Source organism: Leuresthes tenuis, unplaced genomic scaffold (genome assembly GCF_036924035.1).
Source record: "Leuresthes tenuis unplaced genomic scaffold, fLeuTen1.0.hap1 SCAF_14, whole genome shotgun sequence".
Classification (NCBI taxonomy): domain Eukaryota; kingdom Metazoa; phylum Chordata; class Actinopteri; order Atheriniformes; family Atherinopsidae; genus Leuresthes; species Leuresthes tenuis.
In genome coordinates, this window is record NW_027325368.1 from 7,513,945 (window position 1) to 7,541,437 (window position 27,493).

General features: G+C 39.0%; 2 protein-coding genes across 3 annotated transcripts in view; one reads left to right on the forward strand and one right to left on the reverse strand.

The window, feature by feature from the left end:
* The window catches only part of pigk (phosphatidylinositol glycan anchor biosynthesis, class K), a 35,901-nt gene extending 32,050 nt beyond the window's left edge, over positions 1 to 3,851 (reverse strand). The window contains exons 1-5 of one of the 2 annotated variants that reach the window (XM_072363918.1): positions 3,729 to 3,851; positions 3,466 to 3,519; positions 3,301 to 3,392; positions 2,272 to 2,407; positions 619 to 730 (exon numbers count right to left, since the gene is read on the reverse strand). In XM_072363918.1, the coding sequence (XP_072220019.1) occupies positions 619 to 730; positions 2,272 to 2,407; positions 3,301 to 3,392; positions 3,466 to 3,519; positions 3,729 to 3,794 (460 nt within the window). In that variant the 5' untranslated portion in view covers positions 3,795 to 3,851. Of the gene's footprint in view, positions 1 to 618; positions 731 to 2,271; positions 2,408 to 3,300; positions 3,393 to 3,465; positions 3,556 to 3,728 lie in introns of both variants that reach the window. The other variant, XM_072363917.1, reaches the window with a different exon arrangement.
* Positions 3,852 to 5,581: 1,730 nt separating this feature from the next.
* The window catches only part of ak5 (adenylate kinase 5), an 89,605-nt gene continuing 67,693 nt past the window's right edge, over positions 5,582 to 27,493 (forward strand). Inside the window, exons 1-5 of the mRNA XM_072363976.1 lie at positions 5,582 to 5,934; positions 7,265 to 7,451; positions 9,319 to 9,486; positions 13,426 to 13,598; positions 19,084 to 19,197. Of these exons, the coding sequence (XP_072220077.1) occupies positions 5,875 to 5,934; positions 7,265 to 7,451; positions 9,319 to 9,486; positions 13,426 to 13,598; positions 19,084 to 19,197 (702 nt within the window). The 5' untranslated portion in view covers positions 5,582 to 5,874. The remainder of the gene's footprint in view (positions 5,935 to 7,264; positions 7,452 to 9,318; positions 9,487 to 13,425; positions 13,599 to 19,083; positions 19,198 to 27,493) is intronic.

The window sequence follows — 27,493 nt, forward strand, 5'->3', positions numbered from 1 at the left end:
TCTTAATTCCTATGGAAGCAGTGCACTTTTAGGTCATGTGTTGTGCTCATCTGAGGTTACATTTTCCTCATTTTAATGACTGTTTATTATGTCCTGATATGTAAAAAGCTTAGAACTGAAGGAGGGCGTACTTTTACTTGAGTGTATAGAAATAGCACATTGATTTCTCAACTTCCGATTTAAATCTCCTTTTTCTTGTTCTTATTCAAAACAGAATAAGCAGACAAAAGAAGCTCATGTTATGATGAAGAACAGAATCCCAGCTTGTCTGGGTAAAGCCGTAAAACAGGCAATGTTTCTCAGTTTAATAAAGTTGGGAGTCTAGCAGTGTCAGATGAAACGCATACCTCACCCGAGACCACCGCTGCTATCTTCATAAAAGTTCATTAGCTTTGATTAAACTGAACATTAACCTTTTGGAAAAGAGCACATGCAGCATTTAACACAATAACCGTCCTGTAGCCAATAAGAACGGCTGCTGCTGAGGCTTTCATTTGCCAACTAAAATGATGAAAATATACAGTTGGGACTTTAAATAAATAACTTTCTAATGTACTCATTAAATAATATCTGCATTTACATTGTGAGGAAACAAACTTAAGTGTGTCCTTTAAGCACCTGTCAGGTATATGAGGATGTTGCTTCGGTCATCAGAGAGGAGGCGTTTGGAGCGTGGCGTGCTGGCGGGGAGCCGTCCAGTCAATACTCGCAGGAAGTTCTCAACGGTCACCTAAAATGAACAGGATATAGATTTCTGATCATTGTCGAGCTATTGCTCAGACTGAAAGTTATAGCTTATCTGTCTGAGACAAACAAAACACAGAGCAACTGTAACGGTCAAAAGCTTTTAGGGCTGACAGAGGAATGCCAAAAACAGTGGTTCCACAGTTCAAGCTAGCTGTACTAAAGGGATATTTAGGAGTTGCTTAAAGTTAAAGCTGTATTTGTTAGCAGTCAGTGTCTTACCTGCAGTACACAGCAGTCAGAGCGTAGAGTCAGAAAGATTCCTGACGTGGTTAAAGTTACAAACTGCTCATAAGAGGACGAGCAGAGTGAATTTGTCGCCATCTAAAAACAACTCAAATCTATAAAAATTTCATAGTGGCTTGAGGGAGAGCTATATTGTGGATTTTTACACTCCATTATTTCTGCATAAGACAGTTCTTTACTTTGTCAGATTCAAAGTTTATGTAGCAATACGATTCGCAGTGTGTTTTGCTATATATCCAAGTTGTAACATCATGTAGCAACATGGACTGTAAGTATTGCACACAACCCCACTTGGAGACAAATATCCCAGAAACTCGAATGTTAAGATGTTCATCCTTACAACAGAAAAAAAGTTTGGTCCTTTAGATTATATTCAATTAATCTAACAGATGCTTAGAAGTGAAAAACACATCTCAGTGTAATGGGGGGGTTTGAGTATTTTGCACACATACTTCTTCGTGTGACCGGGGGAAGTTGGGGATCACACCAACAACCGTCCAACTGAAAAGAACCCACTTTACCTCTTTATTGACAGCTGCCTCTTCAGGTGATTTCTTTGTTCAAGATTACTTTACAGGGGTTGGATTTACTTGTTATTACAGTTTAAAGCACTACTAAAGGCATCACTTCCACTAAAAGTATTTGTCCTTGTGTTACTCATATTCATAGATGGTAACGGCCAAATGACACCAAAAAGCAGCTGGTGATGTTTTAGTGCCTACTTCCATTCTCTATATCCAGGTGATGGTCAGTGGGGTCCGTAAAAGCTAACAGGCAAATCCTTTTTAACCTTTTCGACTCGTCTTTTAATCGCACTGTGGAATCATCTTATTACTTATCTGTTTTGCTTTCTTAAATCATCACAAACTCTTGTTGCACATGATTATGGCAAAGCAAGCACAGACAGAGCTGCAGTGATTGTTTGGATTTACGTAAATACGCGTACAAAGCAAAGTAACTAATGAAAACCGTGAGTAATTAATGATACAGAGCAGCCAGAAATATTTGCATAGCGCACCTTTTTATACATAAACAACATGGCAGGATGTTCAAATTAAATGTTCATGTATGGGAAGCTTAAAAGAAGATATGCGGGTTAAAACGCTGATGCTTGCTATATATACCAAACAGTTCTTGTCAAATCCTTGTTAAGCAATCTACTGCTTTCACCATTCAAGATATTGCATGTAAGATACATGATACTTTGCATATTCCTTATGATTAATTATCGATCAGAAATAGTTGTCGCTGTATATCTGCTTGACTGCACCGTGAACTGACCTCATATCCTCGGTAGTCCACCTCGACATCGTCGCCGTACACGTTAAGCTCCATGTTCTTGTGGCTAAACACTGTGGCGGGTTTGGGGTTTCTGTGGTTACATGCCATGTCATCAGCCAGCATCAGAACTATGTGGCTGGTCAAAATAAAAATAAAACAAACAGATTTAATATGAATGACATTGAAAAATGAGTAAAAAGACAAATGCTGCAGCGATGTAGTCAGACATGATGAGTGCTAGACTGATGCTGAGATACAGAGCATCAATTAGATTTTATCACATGAATTAAAAGCAGTTTTTACATACATACACATTGACTTCTCTCAAGTTGATGGTAAATTCAGTTTATTGTTGAAGTTTTAACTGTATAATAAATACAATGCGTTTTGCACAGTGTGAAGAACACAAAGAAATGTAAAACTATAGTTAATCTTCCTTTTAAAAAAACACATTTTCGACAAGATTGATGCAATAAGCGTCCACATTAAATTAAGGAAGGAAGAACATAAAACTGGGTGATCTATAATCAACTTAACCAGGGGTCCCCACCTCAAAGCTTTTATTCAAATTTATTGTTCGGGTCTTTTTTGTTGGTTTGTCTTGGCAGAAAAAATTTGGGGGTAGAAATTCAAATATCAGGTAAGCTGGAAATTCTAGCCACTTTTGACATTTTTAAACATGTTAAGGGGTTCAAAAAGCCTAATTTAATTTTTTTTTAAATACTTATTTATTATACTTATGGCTAAATATACTGTACATACTTTGGGTAAAAGGCTCAGGTCACACAAAAGGGGATCATAACACACTGTATAATGTAAATCTGGTGAAACTTTCTGTAAAAATGTCTGGAACTGGGGAGGTTGAGGATTGAACCAGCAACCTTACAATTAATCAACACAGATTAATTGTCTGCTTCTTAACTGACTGACTAATCACTGCAAGAATATGATTTAATATTTGTTGATGAACACCGATACGTCTTTTGCAATTCATGTCAATACCGCCTAAAACTGATTGGTATTCATTACCTGTCAGGGATGCCCAGCCTCTTAACACTTCTGTACACAGACAGAGTATTGGCCACATGTCGGTAGTTGAACCAGAATCTAGAGGTACACACCTGTTTATGGATAAAAAGGTCAGATAATCGTGCAAAGAGATAAAGAAGCAAGGCTACATTGATGAAAACTCACCAGGACAGCCCAGTTGTTTGTGTGGCCGCTGCTGAAGAACTGTCCTGCGCTATCCTGACCACCAAGTGAGAGAAGAGAGGACAAATAAATCTGTATTTTAATTTTAAATCATTTTGAATGATGGGAGCTATCAGACTCAGCACCCAAAACAGTTAGCATGACAGCACACAGAGCTAACAAGAAGGCGATTTCTCTGGGAAAACTCAACACAAAAACAAACAGTCATGGTCGTAAATAAGCTGCATGTGTAATAACACACTCACCTTGATGTTAAGGCTGTGGGTCATAAAGTATGCAGCAAATAAGCTTAGTAAACTGAGTAGTTTCATTGTGCAGCGCTGTCTCCACTGAAACAAGGAAGTAAAACTCCTGGCTCCGCCCACCAAGAACTTCCGGCTGGATGCATGTCAAAATAAAAGCTTAAATACTAAATTGTAAATATTGACGCCCCTGCAGATTTATGCTTATATTCAGAGTTGCATGAATCTTTAAATTAAACCTTCTTTAAATTCCAGAAATATGCCACCTTGTTTGCTCTGAACAAACACGTTGAAAACACGTTGTTGAGGGATTTTTTTGTGATCAGCAATGTGCAGGTTCAGCTGCAGCAGATATGAGAAACTATGACAGATTGAGTTTTAATTAATTTCATTTCAGTGGATCAGTGCTTTATTTGCTGAGAGTTTGACAGTAGTTATATGTTTTTATCAGATAAAACAGATTTGGATATCATTGCATGGACAGTTAAAGAATTTATATCAGTGTGAACAAATCAATTTAAAAGCCAAGACCAAGAGAACCAAGAGTATAATTAAAGTCATTGACTGCACCAAATGGACACCAAATTGACTCTCAGCTCTTGTAAAATGTTTTCCACTGAATTAATTGATATCAACCAAGGCAAATGTGCACAATCGGCTGTTGCTTATGTGGTTTTCTTTGCAACTTGTGACAATTTATATTCAATTACAGTACTTGAGGGACTATTTCACAGTTGACTGCAGGTTTAATTCAGCTAATCATCATGTAGCCCGATACGACAGATACCCTGATGAGAAATGGCAAATGTAGATTTGACATCAAATGACGCAGACAGCTTTATATTCAAATGCCCTCTCCAGGAAATTGGTAAGTGTCTCTGTAATGACACAGTTACCAGGTAATAGAGATCAAAATACATGAGAATCTGAGAGCCCAGTCATGAGGTGAGGCAGTGAAAAAAATTGTCCCTCATGAAATTCTAATGTGACATAGCTGCACAGCAAGCAGAGGGTCAGTTGGAAAGCAGCATCAAAATCAGTTTTGATACACAGCAGGGTGCCTTTACAGGGCAATAAGCCACTTTAATCCCCATCACCTACGTCTGCTGCATTTTAACCTACTGCCAGCCGGCACAGAACTCATCACAGTAATGTCCTCTGGGAGCAACTTCACAATAGAAAATGAAATACCGAGAATAGATCAACAACAAAGCAGTTCTCCTCTAGATAAATGTGACCATGATTCCATTTTTAATCTATAAATAAGCATTTCATTGTTAGGATGTTTTATCTTTGGAAGTGAATGATTCTTGGTCATGCATATGGAATGATCATCACTGTCTAATGCTTAACTAATCTCAGTTATTGTGTGATACAGCTGAAGAGACTTGAAGTCAGCTTTCCGGTTGTCAAGATGATCAGTGGCCTTTAAGAATCAAATCATATGGAACCAAGAGGAAAGCAACTATTCTTGCTCCTGGTGTGCCAAAAAGAAAAGGTCAGAATGACCAGTGACCAGAAGGGCTGCCATGCCCTTGGTTATGTTAAAGTGATGGGAAACTAAGCAGCTTCTTTGCACGACAAGCTGTTAAACGGTGGAGCTGAAAAATAATTGATGTGGGGAAACGTGAGCTTGCCAAAGAAGGAGATAAAAGAAAAAAAAACATTTGTGTGCCTTGTGCTGAAGGTCCTTTGAGTGCAGCTTGAAAGTAATACACTGACGGTTAAAAATATCTCTAAGCTTATTCCACAAAAATGTCAATAATAATAATAAGTTTCAGGGTTAACCGCGTACGCCACGTGGAGGCGGTGCGTGCGTTTTTTGGCACACTAGGCGCGCAGCCATTGCCCACTCAATACAGAGAGACATACACGCGCGCACGGTGCGTACTGGAAGCGAAGCACTGTAGGAGGAAAGACAGACAAGACACACATCCGCACCACTGAGGAGGAGGGTGGCGCGGTGGAAAAGCCTGTAGGAATCCAGTTGTAAAGTCCGCACAGGAGGAGAAAACATGCGCTGAGAGGAGATCTGCCAGGAGCTCGGTTATTAACCAAAGATTACCTTACAGCACTGAGATATCTGAGGAAAAGAGGGGAGAAAAAACACCACGGACAAGTTGTGATTTCAAAGGAAATCCTGCTGGAGATGAATACCAACGATGCCAAGGAGTATCTCGCACGGCGGGAGATACCTCAACTGTTTGAGGTGAGAGATGGTGCGCGCTTTATGGGGTTGGCATGACAGTACACGCTGATTTGACTGTGATATTTTTCTACCAAGATGCATGTTCGATGTTCTGCGATATGCATGACAGAGTCAGGGTACAGATCTTTCTTTTTTTGTGCTATCTGTCACGTCATGGTTGACGAAGATGTGGATACCAGGCGCTGAAAGCTTATTTATTGATAAAGTAGTGGTTTAGATAACAATTAGACCGAGCTGGTCCATAATGTTGCAAAACGCTTTTTAAAAGGGTGCCTAATTGTAGTGTGTGATCACAATTAAATCAAACAGACCTCCGACCTATTCAAGTTACTAGTTTTCAGCTGGACTCGTTCATGTATGGGGCCAAATTAATGTGAGTATTGTGAAAATAAACATATTGAAAACATATGAAAAGTTCATACATTTCAGTATTATCTTTGCAATAAATGAAATCATAAGACAGCATTGGAATGCTATTTTGGCAGCACACAGACATGAAAATACTACAAACTTATCGAGTGTCCAAAATTAACTAAAATTTTGCAAATAAACTTATGAGTCACTGGCTTGTTTCTAAGCAGCACTGATGGACACATCATAGTTTACAGGAATTATGAGATACAATATTCCTTCTCCTGAGAGGATCTTAAATAAGCTCCACTACTTAATTACTCTCAATCCCCTGTGTAGTGCAACTAATGTATGCAAGCAATTCCAGCAGTTTATTTACTGTCAGTTCAAATTACATTGAGCAGTGAAGTGGCTCATCATCATCATAACTGAGATTTTTCTTTTTACTGCTTACAATTGTTGCTCAGTAGCAGGGTATTCATTACTCATTATATATGTACATTAAGTTGTTTTTTAAAAACTTTTTAATGTGTTTTTTGTGCTACTGGTGCACAGAGTTATAGTGATGGGGCTTGAGATGTAGAAGGAAGTCCCAGAGGAAGATACTGTTTTGAAACATTTAGGACCAAGGGGGCAAATGTCAGACAAGCTCGCTTGTATTTCAGATTGGAGTTGGTTCTCACATTAATCACAGTCAAAGGTTTTGTTTCATGGCACTAACGACAGCGAGGTCATCTGGCTCCTGTGTTGATTTGCCAGCCTGAGTCCAATTTCATGGGTGTCTGACAAAATTAGATGTTTTGTTCCCCTGATGGACCCAAGCCAAGGCAGCAAAACTTCACCTCATTAAAGCGGGCAACTCAGCTCCACCACACTGTCACCGAACAGCACATCATAACAAAGATGTAACGTTGCCAGAGCATACATCACCTCCCTCACCCTCAAACCTCATCAAATCCTCTTCCACTGTTCTCTCCAGAGCCTGCTGACAGGTTTGATGTACTATCGGCCCGATGACCCCATCGACTATTTGGAAAGCTGCCTGAAGAAAGTCAGGGAGCTCGGAGGGCTGGACAAAGTGCGGTGGGACACTTTTGTGGGCCAGGAGAAGAAGTCCCTCCCTCCCCTCAACGGAGGCCAGTCACGCAGATCCCTCTTCAGAAATGGTGAGAATGCAGCACACATTAGAGCTGAAATAGCATTGTTTTACTGAATGAATTTTAATCAAATCTCAATAAGTATAAGACTATTTAATACACAAAAGATGTCAGAGACTGACACCAGGTTTCAGAGAATTATTTAGTAACAAAAGTAATTACAAGCTGCAGCCCTCAAACCCATCAAATTACACATTATGGTGCTGTTTTTACTAATCAAAATTCTGTCACAAAGAAAAAGGTGCCAACATATTCTTTTTTATCTTTATTTCTCTGAGAGAAATTGGCAGTAGTGCACGTCACATTCCTCTCATGCACAATCACAATCAAACAGGCTCAGTGTTTGAACAGGAAAGGGTGTTGACATTTTTACTGGACCTTCGGAGCCCCGTCGTATGTACATTCTTAAAACCTTTGCACTTCTCTTTAGGCTTTAAAGACTTTTAAAGTAAAATGAGATTAGATGCTCTTTTTTTATCCTGCTCTAGTTTGAAGCAAATCTGTAAACATCATCTCTCTCATTCCAAAAAAAAGAAAGAAAAAAAAGTCAATAGCTGCACCGACACATTTTTCAGATAAAACTTGTACCCCTAACCCTGTGTGGCTTTCACTGACCAGTTCAAAGACGAATTAACATATACAGTTGATTATTAACCACAGTGGGAGGAAAATAAAGTTCTCCATTCATCAGCCAGTGATTCCAGCTGCAGTTCCCAGCAAGTGTAACTGATAGCAACGTTATGTGAATGCAAAATGTTGTAAGAATTTGCAAAACAAACTCAACTTCACCTGAACTGGCCACAGGATAGTAACATTCTCATTTACCTAGTTTAACTAGGTTTATCTTTACTTCAGACATTAACCTCCCTGTTTGTGAAGTATGCAAAGCATAGGGCCAGAGATAGTTGCTGCCCGTTAGAATAAGATAGAATAGAATAGATTATACATGTACAAGTAGAAATGTACTGACACTCACATCACTCATTCTAAGAAACTGTACAGACGTGTAGAGATCATACAAGCAGCCGCAGCCAGATGAACGATAGAGGAATTTTCTGCTTTCAGAATTCTAAATTTATCTTCCTCTTTGTGTGATGTTGTCTTAAAGATGTCTGAAACCGTTGCCAGCTGCTGCCTTGAGCTGCTGGGAACTGGAAACTGATGAGGAATATTGATAAATGCACCTTGTGGCTGAGGCTCAAATCTGCCAAGTTAGAAAAACTCGATGAAAGAGCATCGAGTTCTGGTAACCTAAAAGTATTCCTACTGAGTCTAAATGTCTGATTGATACATTATAAATGTTAAAAACAGCCCAATTAAGTTAGAGATACAGGCAGCAGGAGCAACGTTCAGTGCTAAACTTTTTGCAAGAAATCGTATGTATTCCCTTTAGCTTGGCTTTACTATTGCTATTGCTGCAACCGTATGATCAGTACCATTATGTGTAATGAGATGATATCTGCTTTACATGTAAATTATAGCAGCTCTCACTTCCACTTGAGTAGCTTGGAGCAATGATTTCTATCTCTAGTAGCTGTTAATGTTGTTAAAGCTATATAATCAGTGCTTTCATCACTAGAGACAGCAGGATAATTACCAAACTGAATGAGGCACCACTGTTTGAATGAATCACTCTGATGACTTCACATCTAATTTAGTGTTTGATTGTTTAAATACACATGACTCTTGTTTTTGCTCTGCAGTGGGTTCTGCAATGAAAACACCTGCATCTATTAAATGACTGATGACACAAATGTGTTGCACTGCTTGGCTGACGAAATCCGAAAGCACAGTCAATGATCTTTTAAAAACAAAAGCCGACTTTTTTTTTCTCAATTAATTGCTTGTCTTGTGTCTGTGTGTGTCTCTGTGACAGTGTTGCCAGACAGCCCCAATTTTCCCTACAGAAGATATGACCGCCTCCCTCCCATCAGCCAGTTCTCCATCGAGAGCGACTCCGACCTGTCGGAGACAGCGGAGCTCATAGAGGAGTACGAGGTGTTTGATCCATCCAGACCGCGACCCAAAGTCATCCTCGTCATCGGTAAAGGACCAGTCCAACAGACAAATACACAAACACAGAAACTATACGCGAGTCTGCACTTGCATTGAATGAGAAAGATGAAACGCAAAATGACTCAGTTTATTAACCGTTTCCTCATCACTTGTTTTTCATTGGATGAGAAACAGCAGTGAAGATCCTGTTGGTGTGTGAAAACAAAGCAAAAAAACCAGTGTCTCTGATCAGAGCTCTATCTATTTTTATCAAAAAGTGAATGGATAAAAAACACAATACAAAGTGGTTTATGTTTGCTGGTTTATGATCTAGAAATATGTAATATGTGGCCTGAATGGGAGTCTATGACTTGGGGAGAAACAGTGTATGTGTATGTTTTGTGTGCATTATTCCTGGTTTTATAAATGTACCCCCGCCTCTTAGTTAGTATCAGCAGTGTAGATCGAGCTGCATGTCACTCTGTTAGACACTCACGCTCTCCTAATCTGATTACCTTGACTTGCCTGCATTAACCTGTCAAATACATTCATTAATCTTATAAATTAATAGTGGCAGTTGTAGTGACACTAGATTAGCTCTTCTGAAATGTTTTTATAAACTAGTAGTTTTTGGAGATCGAGGATGAGCTTGAAAGAGACTTCAGCGTATTTTGGGAGTCGTTCAAAGGGCGTCAGTAGCATTGTGTTATGCTTTTGGAGGATTTTCACTTTGTCTGTTAATTGGATGATAGATATTTGTCCTTGCAGTGCAAAGCCAATTCCTCTTCTTTGAGATCACATTGTGTCCTATTTAGAGCAAAAAGCAGGATGTCAGCCACTGTCGTCTCTGTGGAGGATCATGTTGAATGTTTTGTCCGTCAGGTTTGCAGAGACGGGCCAACAAACTCCTGTATGGTCAGGGGGACGTTGGGATGAGACTGGGTTAAGAACTACAAAGTGCTGCAATGCATACAAATTGCGTCATTATAAGACACAGGGGTCTTTCTGCGTCTCTCTTCAGCAACATCTCCAATATACCATATTTAAATGTTTTATTAGCTTTGTAGGTAGGGGTCAAATTGACAGCATGAATAATGTCTGCTTGAAATTTCTGGGATTCAATTCAGGGGTGCAACACATGTGAGGCAGCTGGATTCTTGTGAAATTCACAATTTCGAGCCGTCTACTTATGAATGTGTTTGTGGTTGATATATAGTGGTTCATACCAGTCAATCATTTCATACTGACAGCAGTGGTTGGGTTCTAGGTGTGACAACTTTCAAATAGCTTCTCCTAAAGTCCTCTGAGCAGATAGTACTGTACAATCAGTTGGATGAGAAGGGGAGATTATTTCTCTGTTGAAAGAAGAACCACAAATAACAATCTTCTCCCAACTGGCTTCGGCCAGGTTCCCCAAATGTCACTGATATGTTGAATTTCACTTATGATAAGACATTTAAACTAAACAGGGGCATATAAACTACTTCATATAAGTCCATGTCATTTATATACAGTATATATATATATATATATATATATATACTGTATATAAATGACATGGACTTATATGATATATATATATATATATATATATATATATATATATATATATATATATATATATATATATAAACAGAAAGTAGGGTACAGTGAAGTATTCTGTGAGACTGTGTACAAATTATATAATAGACAGTCTGGGAAATCCACTTCTTCAAGGCTTGAGAGTGAATTTACAGCAACATGCTACAACATGTAATGGTACGCTGCAGATAGGAGAGCAAAACTTATCACCATAAAGTTCCTAAAACAAGAGAAACACATAACCAAGTTCTTTTTGATGGCAACAAAACCTGCCCACCTTTAGCATTTGAACAGAGAAATCCATGGATCAACATGAGAGTGACAGAACTAGCTATTTCCCAACTATTGCAGGAACCTTCACAAAGTCGGTTTTGAGTAATTTGAGTCTAATTGTCTGTGGAAGGACTTTTAAGCATGTAGCATTCACTGGAATGTGCTGGCAGAAAGACAATGTAATATTCATAACTATGTTTTAATTAAAATGAGCCCTTTATAGTTGTAGATAGCTGCAGACGGGCCCTGCTACATTAAGTCTGCCAATTACACAGCCGTGTAATTAAAGTAGTACAGAGCACACAAATAAACGGTTCCTTCATAGTGGCCCCTTTGTAATTTTCACTATTACAATTGATTCATTTATGTGCTTGAAATGGGAAATGAGATCATTCAATGTGTTGCAGTCTGCAACTTTACAGCTACTGTAGAAGCTTCTAAATTCTACATACTATCCCTCTATTAGTTTCGATGCTACTGCAATGCTATTCCTTCACAATTGTTATAAGTGTTTAGTTGAGATCATCATGGAGAATGCAGTAACAAAACTAACTTGCAAAGTTGTTGCAACATACATGGGAGAATCAAGTTGTTGACCGAAGTATGCTAAAAGCCAGTATGCAATATGGCAAGATAACAGCTTTTAGTATTGGCCCTCTTCTTGCTGACCTATTAAATTGCAGATCAAAACAACTGACAAACGGTTTAGCTGGAGGCAAATCAGTACCATGTTGAAGTGAATTTGACAGCTTTACAGGCCTGTACATATTTTAACAAAAAGATGCACTTCATCCCTTGTGCTCTGTGTTGCTGGCATCTTCTTCTTCTTTTGTGTAACTGTAGAGCATTCAAAGAGCACCTAGGTCAATTTGAGTCGAGTTGAGTGTATACATTCAGGAGTAATTTGACCCTTAACTGCATTATATGGGTTTGTCAGTCCAGCTTTAAGAGATTTTCTTTTGTTACATGATAAAGGAAGTGTGCTGTGCAGGCTGCACCTAAAGCAGGAGGTCTTTGCTCCTGTTAGATATGGCTATACATTAAGGAGCAGCGAAAGGACTGAAAAGACGCAGAGAGCAGTGAAACACCAGCTGAGGATAACTCACTGTCAGTCTTTGCTTAAGGTAGTTAGGATGCAGAGTTAGGGAAGCAGTTGCGTGAAGTGTGGAAAAGGTAATCAGAGAGATGTTTCAGTCATGCCTTCTTTCACACCTCTGTACACAGCTTATTCACAAAGTTTTTTTCAGACAGAAGCTCCATTTCAGGCAGATTAGATGCAGTTTAGGAGGTCTAAAGGGATTGAATGATATGTTAAGTGCATCATTGCAAACACTAAATACCTGTAGGATACTTTTAAAGTCAACGTTTGGATTCACCTTTTACTTGCAATAATAATCACCCCAGTGAAACCTGACTGCCAGAAGTGGACCAACTGAGATCCGAACACAAAATATCTCTGAAATCTCTCATGTGCAGGGATTTTCTTCACTTGGTTGTACACTCTTCCCTCATCCCTTAAAAACCCTTCTTAACACTGAAGCTTGTTCTCTTACTGATTTCATGTCACTCTGGCCTGACTTTCGACCAGGTGACATTTTTGGAGCAGTTAATATTTCTATGTAAACTGGTCATTCTTGAACCCTGGAATGAAACACGATTATTTCTCATCATCTGTATATTATTGCCAGTGACTAGATTTCAGATGTGCAATATAACTCTGGTTCTGACATTTGCACATTTTCTTATATTCTGATCATTTCATTTCTAAACTTCAGTTTCAAAGCTTCTGAAGTTTTAAAACATTCTGTCACTGCTCAGCACATAATTTTCCATGGCAATGCAGTGAAAAAAGATGATTTGTTATCAAATGTAGGAGGTTCACACATACCTGTTTCCTTCACCGCACCATCTCCACATGCCCCTCACCCCCACAAACACTCGCACAGCCCAGTCACAAACACCCCTCTTCCTCATGTGCAAACACAAGCAGATTTGAGCACAGATACACACAGCCTTACATATTTCTCTCACTCATACACACACGCGCCTACACTTGCACGCCCACACGCATAATGTTTCACACTCACACGACAAAATCTCTCCCAAACATCAACAGCTCTCCCTCTGTGCCTAGGTGGCCCTGGCAGTGGCAAAGGAACTCAGAGCCTGAAGATTGCTGAACGCTACGGCTTCCAGTACATGTCTGTGGGCGAGCTGCTGAGGAAGAAGATGATCCACAATGCCACCAGCAACAGAAAGTGGAGTCTCATCGCCAAAATCATCACCAACGGAGAGCTGGCACCACAGGTAGCAGAGAAACATAGAAGGAGAGGGGTGAGGAGGCTGAAACAGTAGAAAATATTAGAGGAGGGATGACTGCCTAGCATGTCCAGTCACTGTCAGGTCGTTATCACAGCACACATGTTACAAGGGTCTAATTGGCAGTATCCACAGCACAAGCATGCTGGAGTGAGGGATGCTTATCCATCTTATTAGCATTCATCTGTGGAAGATAATGACTCGGCCAGAGAGGAAAATCGACGCTGACCCCTCTGTGGTTGTTTACACTCGACTCATTCAATCACCATAAAAAAAATACATGTGATACCCTCACATGTGCCTATTAAACATGTGTAAGACATGAACCATTCCAACTATGCACATCATCTTAACATGTAGCACCTGCTAATAAAACACAACTCTGTGCCATTTTTGAAAGTGTACAGAGCATATGAAATGAAAAGCTGCTGCTACCTGCAGTTCCTATGACTGAAACAGGTTTGAATTAGTTGTGATCAACAAACTGTCTCACCAAAGCTGATAAACAGCTGTATACATACCAGTTATGGTTCCATGTTTGATCTACAGTTTTACAGATTAGTCTGCTGGGAAAAATTGATAAAAATAAGATAAAATAATGAAGAGAAAGTTAGTCAGATTTCACTCTGGCCTGATGAACACACAGTTTTTGTCCCTTTTGAACTCAAGTATGAGTTTATTCAGCATGGTTTGAGAACTGTGGAGCTTGTTGAAATGTACAGCAACAAATACCATAAAAGTTGAGACTTTATGTAAAATGTTGATATACAACAGAATGAAATGATTTGCAAATCTCATAGACCAATATTTTATTTACAAAAGAACATCAACATCAGATATTGAGTTGGGACAGGCACATGTGTAGCATCCCCTCTTCTTTTAATAACAGTCTGTAACAACCTGGGAACTGAACCAACCAGTTGCTGGATCTTTGGGAGAGGAATGTTGCCCCATTCTTGTCTGATATAGGATTCCAGCTGCTCAACAGTCCTGAGTTGTCTTTGTCATATTTTCTGTTGCATGATGCTCTAAATGTTTTCAGTTGATGAAAGGTCAGCCCAGCACCTGGAAGCCATGCTATTGTAATAGATGCAGTATGTGATTTAATATGGTCCTTCTGAAACATGCGAGCATATGTTACTCTAATAGCTTTATGTACCTTTCAGCACTGATGTTTCCTTTCCAGATGTGCAGGTTTCCGGTTCCATAGGCATTAATGCATCCCCATACCATCAAAGATGTAGGCATTTGAACAGAGCACAGATAACGAGCCAGATGGCCCTTCTTCTCTTTAATTCAGAGGACACAATGTCCATGATTTCTAAAATAAATCTGAAATGTTGATTCCTCTGACCACAGAACAGTTTTTCACTTTGCCTCAGTCCTTTTTTCAATGAGCTTTGGTCCAGAGAAGACGAGAGTGTTTCTGGATCATGTTCACATGTGTCTTCTTCTTTGCATGATAGAGCTTTAAGCTGCATTTGAACATGGCAGAGTGAACTGTGTTCACAGATAATGATTTCTGGAAGTGTTCCTGAGCCCATGCAGTGATTTCTATGACAGAATCATGTCTGTTTTTAATGCTGTGCTGCCTGAGGCCCTGAGGATCATCCAGTGTTGACCTTGGGCTTTGTCCCTTGCACACAGAGATGTCTCCAGATTCTCAGACTACATCAATGACATCATATACTATAGATGATGAAATCATCTAGGTTTCCACAACTTTACATTGAGGAACAATATTCTGAAATTTCTCAGCAATTTGTAGACACAGTTTTTTGCAGACTACTTAAACTGAACTAACCTAGTTAGTTGGCAACAGAAAATGCTGAATGTAACATTAGTAACTATGTCACTTATTATGCCGTATTTACACAGTTTATTGGTCTGCTCAAATGTCCTTTTCTCAATGCTGTGAAACAAAAATATACAGTATAACAGGCTGTAAATGTATCAGACTCGCTCTTAATTCTAACACAGTGACTTGCATCCCGTCTATGTAGCAACAGTATCTGCACTCTATTTTTTTGTCCTCAGCCAGTGTGTCCAAACGTTCAGTTGATTCAACATTTATTCAGATGTCTACACATATCAACTCCCCATTTACTCATGGAGCCACTTACATCCACTACCATCTGTTTTCAGTAACCATGAAAAACAGAGAAACTCAATGCAGTAGCATAGAAACCCTGCCAAACTTGAAAGTATTGGACTATAGAAGGCAGGATTTGCATGTGAGTTTCAGGCTTCGGTGGCCTTTTTTCCTATTAACTTTGAGTGATATCATGCAGCCACTCATTGTCAAGCATTAGTGGATCACGTGCATATGAATGCCGCCTCAGAGCAAACTGATGCAGGCACATTGTCAGAGAAATAATGTTCACAGCATGCCCTTTGATTTAATAGACCGTGTCCATGTGCAAGAAATAGACAAATAAAAGAAAAACTGAAGTTATTGACTAAAAGATGTAAAACGGACAGAGTGGTCTGCCCTTGTTAATCTCTTATGATTTAATCACATTTAAAGACAAGTCTTATATCACTCACCAGCCGTACATAGACCAGTGTATCAAGAGTGTTTCTTTTTTTGCAGTGAGTGGTCCTTAAATAATAGCATCTGTTAAGTGTTTCTCTTTCATATAAAATGACCTAGAACTGTCTGAGTGATTCTGCTTGTCTGCATATATTTTCAGTAACATAATGAAAGCACCTGAGAGGATGGTCTTTACTGTCAACACGAGCACTATGATGAATCTGTGATGCTGCAAGGCCATAACATGGACACGAGTCCCCGCCTGCGTCATGACGAGCTCCTTTTAGCTCGTGTCCTCTCATGAATTATCTTGAGTTACTGCCTCGCTCACCATTTATCATCTTTTGCTCTCATGTCAGAGCCCTCACTTCTCCCTTGTAGCGATTCAGTCCAGATATCAGTCCAGATATCAGTCCAGAAAGCAGTGAGACAAACAGCAAAGTAGGTCAAGCAGCAAACATGTCCGATCTCATAAAGTGACTTATGGCATCTTGTCAGGCCCCTCATTTCCATTGAGTAGTTTGGTAAATAAGTTTAGGATGTCTAAATGACTCATCATGGAAAGATTGAATGAGTTCTAAATTGGAGAACTGATGACAGTACTGTTTCTGTGAATATTGCATTAAGATATATAAATGATTCACAGCTGGTCTTCAATGGTACCTCTGGTCATATACATCTTCTCCAATTTTATTCCAGTTGATTCAAAAGATTTTACAATCATTAATTAAAGTATTTGTCTGAAAGGAATATTTGGTTGCTGATCCTGCATGACAATTACACAAAGACTGCTTTAGATTTGATCATTTGTCAGAATAGGATAAACACCCTATTTCCTATGTCCGTAGGAAGATGGATCTCTCTCAGAAGGCTAGAAATTGATTCCTCTTGTCTCATCTTTTTGGAGACCAGAGTAACTGTAACCGTGTTCATTTGCTGCAAGTAATGCTGAACACACACTAAGCACCACTTCATGCTCAGCCAACGACCAAATGCTGTTTGTCTCACTGCTGGGTCATGTGACTCAGTATATTTATGAACCTATGTTCCCTCAGAAATCCCACAGGTCTTCTCAAAAGAGGCTCTTGGATGTTTGACAGCCTGCTCTAAAATTAAAGACTGAAAGCACTTTTGCTTTGATATTCTTAGACTGTGAATAATCTTCATCTTAAGAGGACCCCAGCAGAACCCAGGGTCAGTTTAGACTCTTAGCTGTATTACCCTGTTGAGTGGCTGTTTTTTTTCTTTTGAATCATACCCATAATATTATACTTTATTCAGGAGATTCACCCACTTAATTTATCCATTTATGACGAGCCAAGTTGAGTACTTGTGCTTGCTGATCAACCTTTTGAATTGTGTGTAGACTCCACCCACAAAGTGCTCTGTCTTCAGTGTGGTAGTGGTGCTAACCCACTCTAACTTACATCTCCATTAAATCCCATTCACATTTGGTATGTAGCAATTCTTTCATCACCCCTTGATTGCCTTTTGGACATTCTGTTGTTGCCTCGGTAATCATGTTCAAATGTTAGACTTTGTCCTGATTACAGTAAATAAGCATAAACCCATTTAATGTAATTCAACTGTAGTTTAACATTGACAATAATTCCTTCATTTGATTTCTACAACTATAATAGAAACAAGCAACAAAAAAGAATAAGAAATCCTGTAAACAGACCAATCCAAAACCCATGTGGCACACACATTCACATATTACGAAGGCTGATGAAACAGTTGAGCCTAAACTGTATTTTTGTATATAAATACTGACAGAAAACCCAGAAAGACAGCAAAGATTTTCAGACCAGTGAGACTTTGGTAGTGTGATGTAGTTGTGCACATGAAAAGTGCAACAGATAGTAGCATCATCATCATCCGACACAGTGCTCAAACAGACCATAAATCTTGCTGTGTAAAAAGGTTTCTCTAAGGCTTGATTTCATCAGGGTGCTCTGAGAGACTTCATGAAGTAGTTTAAAAGAGTCTGTACTGACTTTATTCTATTCTACAATATATATCTTGTACACATTTACTTCTTGCCAATAACACCACAATGCAATATTGATGCATGTGGAAATTACAGTCATACAACACTTGCAGGGATGCAGCCAAACAAATGTCTGAGCTCACAGTCTACTGCACCCGACAGAGAACGCCTGTAAGCGACTGTTGTGTATAATGAATGAGTAAATGGGGGAAATTCTGGGCCGAAATTTGAGGAGATTCTCTGGAGCTGCTGTACAGTGCTGTTGGTGGACCGTCTCTATGAGATGATCCAAACTCGATCCACAAAGTGGATGAGGAGGCTTTTCTTCGATTAGCTTTTCTGATTTTACTCTGTTTTATGGAATCTAGATTAGGTTTAGTCTCTACATAGTCTGCAGGGCCACTGCTCACATTCAGACGCAGGGGAGGAATTAAACTTCTGGATCATTCGTCTTATTTTCAGATCACAGCATTGCTCATGTATCTCTTCCGTATTGCAAGATGCATTCTGCCCAGAGAAATGCATTCAAACACGTTGACCTCCTCCAGCCATGAGGAAGTAAATGATGCTAAGACATGTTGGCACTCCCTGGCTTCAAGAGCTCTTCACTCTGCTGTGGTCATAAATAAACAGTATTAATTGTATTGCAGAATTGTCCTGTGTGCTGCTGTACATTTTTCCAAGATTCGCAGTGAGTTTTATACATGCAGTTAGCTTTACTGAAGCTGAAGTTGCTGCTTTATGATTTATGCTGAGTCTGTCTCCTCATGGAGAACCCACACCTCCCCTCAACTCTTCTTTGTATTGATCAAAAACCCATGAGCTCCCTTCAGATACAGCAGCTGTTTGTTTGGGTAGACTGGAAATCTTCGTTATTGCTTCTTTGACATTTACAACTGAGGCTCTGAGTGATGGTAATAAAGAACAATGTTGTGTTTCCTCTTTTCCAGGAGACCACAATAACTGAGATAAAACAAAAGATTATGAAGATCCCCGATGCCAACGGCATTGTCATAGATGGGTTCCCTCGTGATGTCGGACAGGCCTTGTCCTTTGAGGACCAGGTGAGTTTTTGTTTTTATGCATATCCATCCCCTAAGGACCTTTTTATCCTTGGGTCAGATGCCGTTTCCAAGTTTCTATCTGTAATTACTTAACAAGATGAGTCACTCCTGCAGGGTTGTTTTCACACACTTGTAAATCTCACTGAACTCTTAACTTTTTTTTGCTTAAAGAAGATAAATACTAAATAATGTGAGGACACATTTTCCATTATACCATGCAGGCAGTGTGCTTCACTAAGCTTGCTTGAAACTAACACTGAACTTTCTGAAGCAGTCTTACAACACCACCGGTTTTGTGGACTCCCTCTTGGTTAGGTCACTCACCTTAGGTCACTACAGTCAAAGATTGAGACCCTGCGAAGTTGAGGTTAAGGAAAGATTCCAAAAAGCAAATAATAATTGCTTTTAGTGTCAAAAGAGGAGGCCGGATATTCTTACTATTATCAACTTTTAAATGAGCACTCGCTAACTTCATGAGTGGGAAAGAACTCCTACTGTTTATTTCTTTAATTAGTTTTAGCTTTCAACCAGCTTGACTGCATGATGCCTTTCTGTTAGAAAGGTCACGGTCTCTATTTTGTGATGTAGACACGTCACACACAGTAAAAGATGTTGTCATTGTGTCAAACACACACAGAGAGGCATTATAACAGCCCAGTGCTGAAGGCCAAATAAAGTATGTAAATGAGTGGATCATACTCCAGCTGCTGGAGTGGTTTTCTGTCAGTTTGTTCCCCAGTAGCATTCAATCTGACGTTGGCTTCGTCAGCTGCTCTGTGGATTCAGTAACAGCCGCAGGGTTTGATGTGTTTGAGATCAGGGGCTGCGCAGCATTCAAGGGTACCTGTAAAGGCATTTATATACTTTTATAACTAATAAATATGAATCAGATGTGCAAAAATATCTATTATCTTTTTTATTGCACCATTACGATTATTTCAATAGTGTAAAATTATATTTTCACGTTTTTATCATGAATAATTTGCATTTGACATCAAGCAAACAAATTCTCTGCATGTTTTGAAACTAATGACAGTGGCTTTGTATATTTCATCTTACTCAAAAAGGGAAGAAGACAAATTTGTGTGGGTGTTTTCTTCTCTTACATAGGGTTTTGGCCCCAGTTTTGCAGAAGTTTGTAGATAGATTTTCAAAGTTAAAATGTTAACTTTCTCCTGATTTATAAGGGCTGCAGGCAAAATGCTTCTGAATGTAGTTGATAGACCTACAGCAAATCACAGCATGTGTGATTTAGCCCTGGTTTTAAGCCTTTACTGGCATAGCTTTGCCTTTCAGTTCAGCAAATAAGATTTGTCTTCATAATAATTAGGAATTTATGATATTCTCAATGAGGAAATTGGTAGTTACTGATGTGAACATTGACGAAGTTTCAAGCTGCTGGATGAGCATGTCTTAAGGCAGCAATTAGATGAGATCTGAATGGTGGCATTGTTAAGAAACTGCACTAATTATAATTAGAGAATGGCACCAATTGGAAGTGGATACAAGATATGTTGGGCCATTTTTTCTCTCTTTTTTTCTGACAAGCTCAAAGCACTGATTATGTAACTCTTGAAATTTAAGCCATCTGCCCCTTTACAACATTCAGCATTGATGAGGACACATCATGCCGTTTAATCTGGAAGCTCTTAACATTAACTTCTTTATTTATTGTTCTTGCTTGCACAATCACTTTGGTCATCCACATTTTAGAAATATGGATGTCTTGCTTGTGCTATCCCTAATCCACAGGTTTAGTTGAAGTATTTCAAAATGACCAAAAGAGCAGCTTATTAAATTACAGTGAGTGAACTGAGGCACACCAGTTTAGCTTTCAAACTCTTATTAAAGATCCATGTCGTGGTAAAGTGTGGAAAATGTGGTTTGGTGTTGTCTTGCTGAAACAAGCAAACTCCTTCATGATATATTACTATATTATTATATTATAGTACTATTTGCAGTCTGAACCTCACTTCTACTTTTGAGATGTTTTTCTCAGCATCATTGCCAGCTGCGTTTGATATTCAAAGGTTCCCTTTTTAGAGTCATTGACAGATGGAATTTTGATAGTATCTTATTTTCTTCTTTATAGATAGACAAGACATCTTTTGGCATATGATATAAAAGCTAAAAACAAGTTAGTGTGCCCTCGGCATCATCTGGATGTTTCATTTCTGCTCTTACATGACATTTCACATCAGCATTGGGCTGAGTTCACACCAGTCCCATTCGTAGGGCTTTTAGGAAGCATGTTACAGCTGCTGCCTCTGATCAGCTTTTTCTCTTTTCACTGCCCAGTCACTGCTCAGTGTCCATGAAATAAGCACATAGCTCGAGACTGGGCAAAGATGCTGCCCGTTTGACTGGCAGACTTGTTTACAGTCTTGCATTATCAAGTGTCTGCCTTATTAACAGTACTTGAGCAAGACTTCCAAATATCTGTCAGTTGTTCTGGATGTTTTGCTCTATTCTTGAAAAACAATATTAGCTACGAGAGTGAGCTGAATTCTTAGCAGGGATATTTAGAAAGAGTTTTTTTCTGGCAGCCTGGAGGCTATGCTAGGTTGTAATGTTATGTCTAAGAGGGATATGTTGGAGTTGGAGCCTTCTAATGGAAAGTCAAGCTTTATAGTTAATCGGTTAATTATGTGACACAAAGAGGTCGATTGCTTTTAGAAGGAGTGACACGCTTCAGCTCATTCAATCTTTCTTAATGTTTATCAACTTTTAAATGAGCGCTCAATAATTCATGAGTGGTCAGAGTCTATCTGGGTCAGTGTTAGGAAAGCCTGACTTCATAATCTGGTCATTAAAGCTACACCACAGGGCCAAGAGAGAAAGAAAGAAGAGTAGCAAGTCCCATTTGGAAAGGATAAACATTCCAAAAGAGGATGAATATTTGCTTTGTCCTGTAGCAGCTGAACTCATTGTTTCAGATATTATTCTGCTTCTCAGACGCAAGAGGTGGTAGTTTCCAGATGTTTTACAGAGAAGCATGTTCAAATTTCAAAGAATTGTTTTTATCTTAATCCTCCTTTTCATGTATAACAATAATTTGTATTTAATTCTTTTCTTTTCATGATTGCATTATTAGATAACTAAAATTGTCTGGATATATAACAATTAAACTTTATCATCAACTGATTTATTTATTGATTAATTCAGACACCAAACACCCAATATGAGAGTGTATTTTGTCTGAAAATGTTTAATTTTGTGCAGCCATCAGTCCAGAAGCAATAAATAAAAAATAGATAAATAAATGGCACAACGTACTGTATGATCTGAGAGCATCGAACCAGTAAATTATACTGAAAAATGGCTTAAAATATTTTTGTTTATCAAGATAATTCCAAATGAATGTAGTTCAGTCTGATGATAACTAATTTAATTGTTGCTCTAATTGAATAATTGACAAATATGTGAGATGTTTATGTTATTATTGATTTCCTCTGGGCTCTTTGTTGATGTTATTGCAACATAGCTAAACCTTCCTTGTTTTAGCTTATGGGGAAAAATGTGAAAACCTTTTGAATTTCTTTTGAAATATTTCAGGGATTGTTTGTTTCATCCTTCCTTTTTTACTTCACTGAGCCAAAGTCATTTGTTGAGGCTTGTTCAGTCACTGAACCAGCAAGTGTATCAATCAATGACACTGTGTTTTGTTGTTGTGTCAATTAAAGACGCTCTCAGGCAGTGTGAATATAAATAACAGTGACTAAATGGGTGTTTGTTGTGTAACCAGATTCGACTCCTCTGGAAGGGTAATTTTTTTATACTTTATCTCATCTTTGCAGTGACAACACATACAGTAAATGGCTTGCTAACTTACTTGGGCTTATTTCCACAAATTTTTAATAAGATACAGTTTGGTCGAAAAAAAAACATAACTGGACCAAACGTTAGAGCAGAACGTTAAAGGGTTAATAAAGGCAGCCATAGCTAATCAACTGGATGAACAGAGTCTTCAGTGAGTTGACAAATGGTGCAAAAACCTCACATACTAATCACTTATTCCTTACTTCACAATACTTTCTATGTAAGCACACATACAAATTGATAGTCATGAAAATATTAACACATTCATTGTGCATTTTCCTGCACATTAAGATGCAAGTGTGATACAGACAGCAAAGTTTTTGCACACAACAAAATGCATAAGACACAAAGCCAGTCAAGGGGAAACATACATAACTGAATAGAGTTCTGATTGTGAATCCAGAGTCAGACAGAATTTAAATGTTACATTTGTAAAGCTTAATGTGAGCACTCATACATAGTGACAGAATCCTCAGCACTTTATAGGGCTTTCTATTGAGTGTCAAAGCTTTTTAGCTCATTATTGTCGTGTTTTTGCTCATTGTCACTGCTCACACTCCATTGCAGCCTTTTCAGTAGACACACTTTGACTCCTTTTTGGGGGCTGAAGAAGCAATCATCTACCTGCTTCAGTGAGGCCACTCTCATCTGGACAAAACAGGCAGCACTGTGTAGATCATGTTCTTTGATTTCTCCAGTGTTTTTAATACAATTCAGCCGGCACTGTAATATGAGAAGCTCCAAAAAATACAGGTAAATGTCTCCACAGCCACCTGGATTATTGACTACATGACAAACAGACCACAGTTTGTGAGACTGAGGGATTGTGTGCCTGAGAAGGTGGTTAGCAGCACAGGAGCACCACCGGGGGCTTTACTCTCACTATTTCTCTTCACTCTGTGCACCCCAGACAAGTATAAGTCAGAGTCCTGTCATCTCCAGAAATACTCTGATTACTCTGCAGTTGTTGGGTGTATCGGTGATGGACAAGAGTCTGAGTACAGGGAACTGGTCAGTCACTGTGTGACATGGTGTGGGAACAATCACCTCATCTTTGATATAAAAACAAAAAAGATGATTGTAGATGAAGGAAAAGGCCACACCGTATACTGTGACAACACTCTGAGGCGGTCTACAGTAACAGTAACTGTACTTCTTGTGGAACCTTGGGTCCTTCAAAGTTTATAGAAAACAAAAAAAAGATACAAAAACTATGCCTTTTATTTACTTTACCATTTAATTTTGTATTTCCCTAATAGATATGATAATTTATGATCAATTTATTTCTATATTTATTTGTCTATATTTATTTTCCTTTGCATTTTTCCTCTAATTATTTTCCATCAACATTATGATTTCACAATGTATTTTTTACTTAAATTATAGTAATTTTTTTATTAACTGATTAAGGGGGGGTTATCTTGTGCCATTGGCTCACTTTCTCACCTACTGGTTTATCATCAGGGTGCAGAAACCCACAATTTCTGATAAGCATGACTTTCAGAGAAAAATTGTTGTTTTTCTTTTTTTGGACTGGGCCTCGGGAGTAGTCCCTACACAGCAGGACTAAAACCAACTTGCCAATTGCCTTAGCGTTTGCTTGCTTTTATCTGCAGGTTTATGCTCCTGTCAGTATCAGAGCCTCCATGAACAACATTGTTGTTGAGCTGCTCTCACTTTCAGGCTGATTTTTCCTACTGCAGAGCCAGTTGACCAATAGAGTATTTTAATGGAGGTCTTTTTTTGTGGGAAAGACTACATGATCTCATGGCACTATGCATAAATAGTACATCACTTCAGACTTGTTTTAATCTTTTTGCACATTTTCGACACTATTAAAACTTATTATCCCTTCACAGTACATAGTGTGCAACTGTGAGAAATAGCAGGTGGGGGGAAGTTAAAACAACTGTGGGAGATGTGTCAAATAGGTCTCGATTCTGTGGTGTCTTACATGACAGCCAGTAGACATCCATCACCCTACAACGAGCAAATAAACGGTGTTTATTGTGTGTACATTGTCGTGTAGCCAGACATCGCAACCCTACTACAACATGCTGGACTGTCTCAGAGGCCCATTTGCACAGTCCTGTCTGGTGTTATAGACCTCAGTCTCTGTTGCGCTTGTGCTCAGCACCTGTTATTGGGCTGCCTTGTTTAGTACCTCCCTGCCATCTTTCATACCAGCCTTTTCTTGCCACTGATAGAACTTGGTGTTATATTCCATGCAAGGGTGTATTCTTTCAAGTTGGTTCTTTCTCTGCCACTTGTGTCAGTAGTTTTAGGGACTAACTAGGCAGATCTTTGTTTTTTCATCATAGACAGTGGCTCTGACGCTCTCTAGCCCCTGGCCTCTCTCCTTCTGTGTCATGTACAGTCTCAGTATTCAGGAGATTGACAAGTTGGCATAGTAGTATCGTCACTGCCCTTAGAACAGTCAGTGTTTTGATTTCTGGTCAAGGCATGCCTCCAGCAACTTTGGAATAATACATGAAACAAAAACCAAGCCATGCCAACTCGGATGTCGCCTGAATTAATTCAGTCTGTGTCAGAAGTTGGGGGATCAGGACTTACTAATGAGACATTCAGGGACTAGAGCAGAGAATAGAGATATTATTTCCTTTAGGTCCCTATTTCTTGGTTAACGTAGCAGCTTTTTTTCTTTGTTTTTAGATAAATAGCAACTCTTCTATGGATGCTTGGTCTATGGCTGAGCAAATCATCTGAGGCACATTCTTGTGTGTGTACATTCTTTAGCCCATCACAGTAACCACTGTGGACGTCCAACCCTCTTTAATGTCTTTGTTACATCTTTTTGGCTCTGTGATAATTGTACCTCCTCATCTTGTCATTGTAAAGGGGCCAAGTCTCAGCATAATGAGAGCTCATAGTATAGTTGCTTCTGTCTCCCTGGTCCACATAATCTTACAGCAGACTCCACTCAGTACCTGCTTCCTGTCTGGAAACTGCCTGAGGACAAAAAAAACAAACAAAGAAACTGGAGAACATAATATGTGGCTTGCAGATGTACAGCAAGAATACGTTCTAACCATTTAATACCCCCACAAATAGGCACTCCAGCCTCTTTGATAGAGCTCACAAATGAAGTATTACTAAGGTTATAATCAACCACTCAAGCGGTTTCACATATGAAACAGTTAAGATTTGAATACATACTTTTCCTCAGCATCTATACATCTGCCGAGGGTGTAAAGGAAAATACACATAGTTTGAGACCAACTTGCCTCTGTCGCTGCACATTTTTGAGTAAACCACATTCAAGGAGCCTAGAAGTCACATAATTAATTCCTCATCTCATAATTTGCAAAATCATGACTCAAGACCAATAATCTCATGATTTCATTACAGCTGAGCACACACACACATATATATTATTGTCACATTATTTAAGTTGTTGTTGTCAAAGAAGGATCAAAAGACCTTAAGGACCGGTAAAAGTGTACTGAAAGCACGTAGATAACACATTCATGCAGTTGTGTTTAGAACTGTTTCCAGACGACGGGAGATGATGACCACCCAGCCGGTAATCACAGAGGCAGTAGTCACGGGATTGGCAATCAAATAAACTGACATCTGGTTATTAAAGAGCATTTTGCAGCGGCTCGGGAGCAAAGAGAGAAAAGCAACAGGGCTGGGCTGAGACAAATTAAGCGCTTTTACCTTGTCCTGTCAGGGTTGAGGCCAATAGGTTTCAAGTTAATGGGAAAAATCATGTCACAAAAGCATCAATGTGGAATATTTACATGTGGAGCACTTCAAAGGAATAGTCTGACCTTGTGGAAAATATTGCTTTAGGGTTTCTTGTCAAGAACTACATGATTAATGCTCTTGTGTAATTTACCATAAAGTATTTACTGTAAGTGATAAGCTTAACTTGGCAGAAAGACTGAAACAGGGGAAAGTGCTGGTCTTGTTCCCACGTACGTTCAGCCAGTTTGTTCCTCATTTGAAACTATAACTCTGCAGTCCACCATCATCTTAATGTAGTTACTGTGTTCCCGTAGCCGAATGTTACACTTCTGTAAAGTGTAACATTTATTAAGCCATTTATTAAGCAACATTATAAAATATGACAGTCTGTGTGAAGAATCCTGAATAGAGATCCAGGGGAGAATTTTGTAATGCCAGAAATGAAGACTGTATGATGCTTTTGGTGCTTCTTGCCTCTGAAAAGCCAATCGTCTGCAAAACAGGGACATATATCGAGACAATCATGCTGTAGCAGTGATGCACGACTGAGGTTCACAACAGTTCAAACTGTATGGTGGCTGGATTACAGATAGATTTTAAATATGCCCTGCTTTGAAGAGGCATGGAGAAGATATTACATCATAATTGCCAAAGTTAGCATGTAATAATGACCTTATAAAACTGCTCATGTTTTGGAAATTCAGAAAACTCAGGATATACAGGATATACTCAGGAGAGGTCAGGTAAAACGACAGAGATATGTATT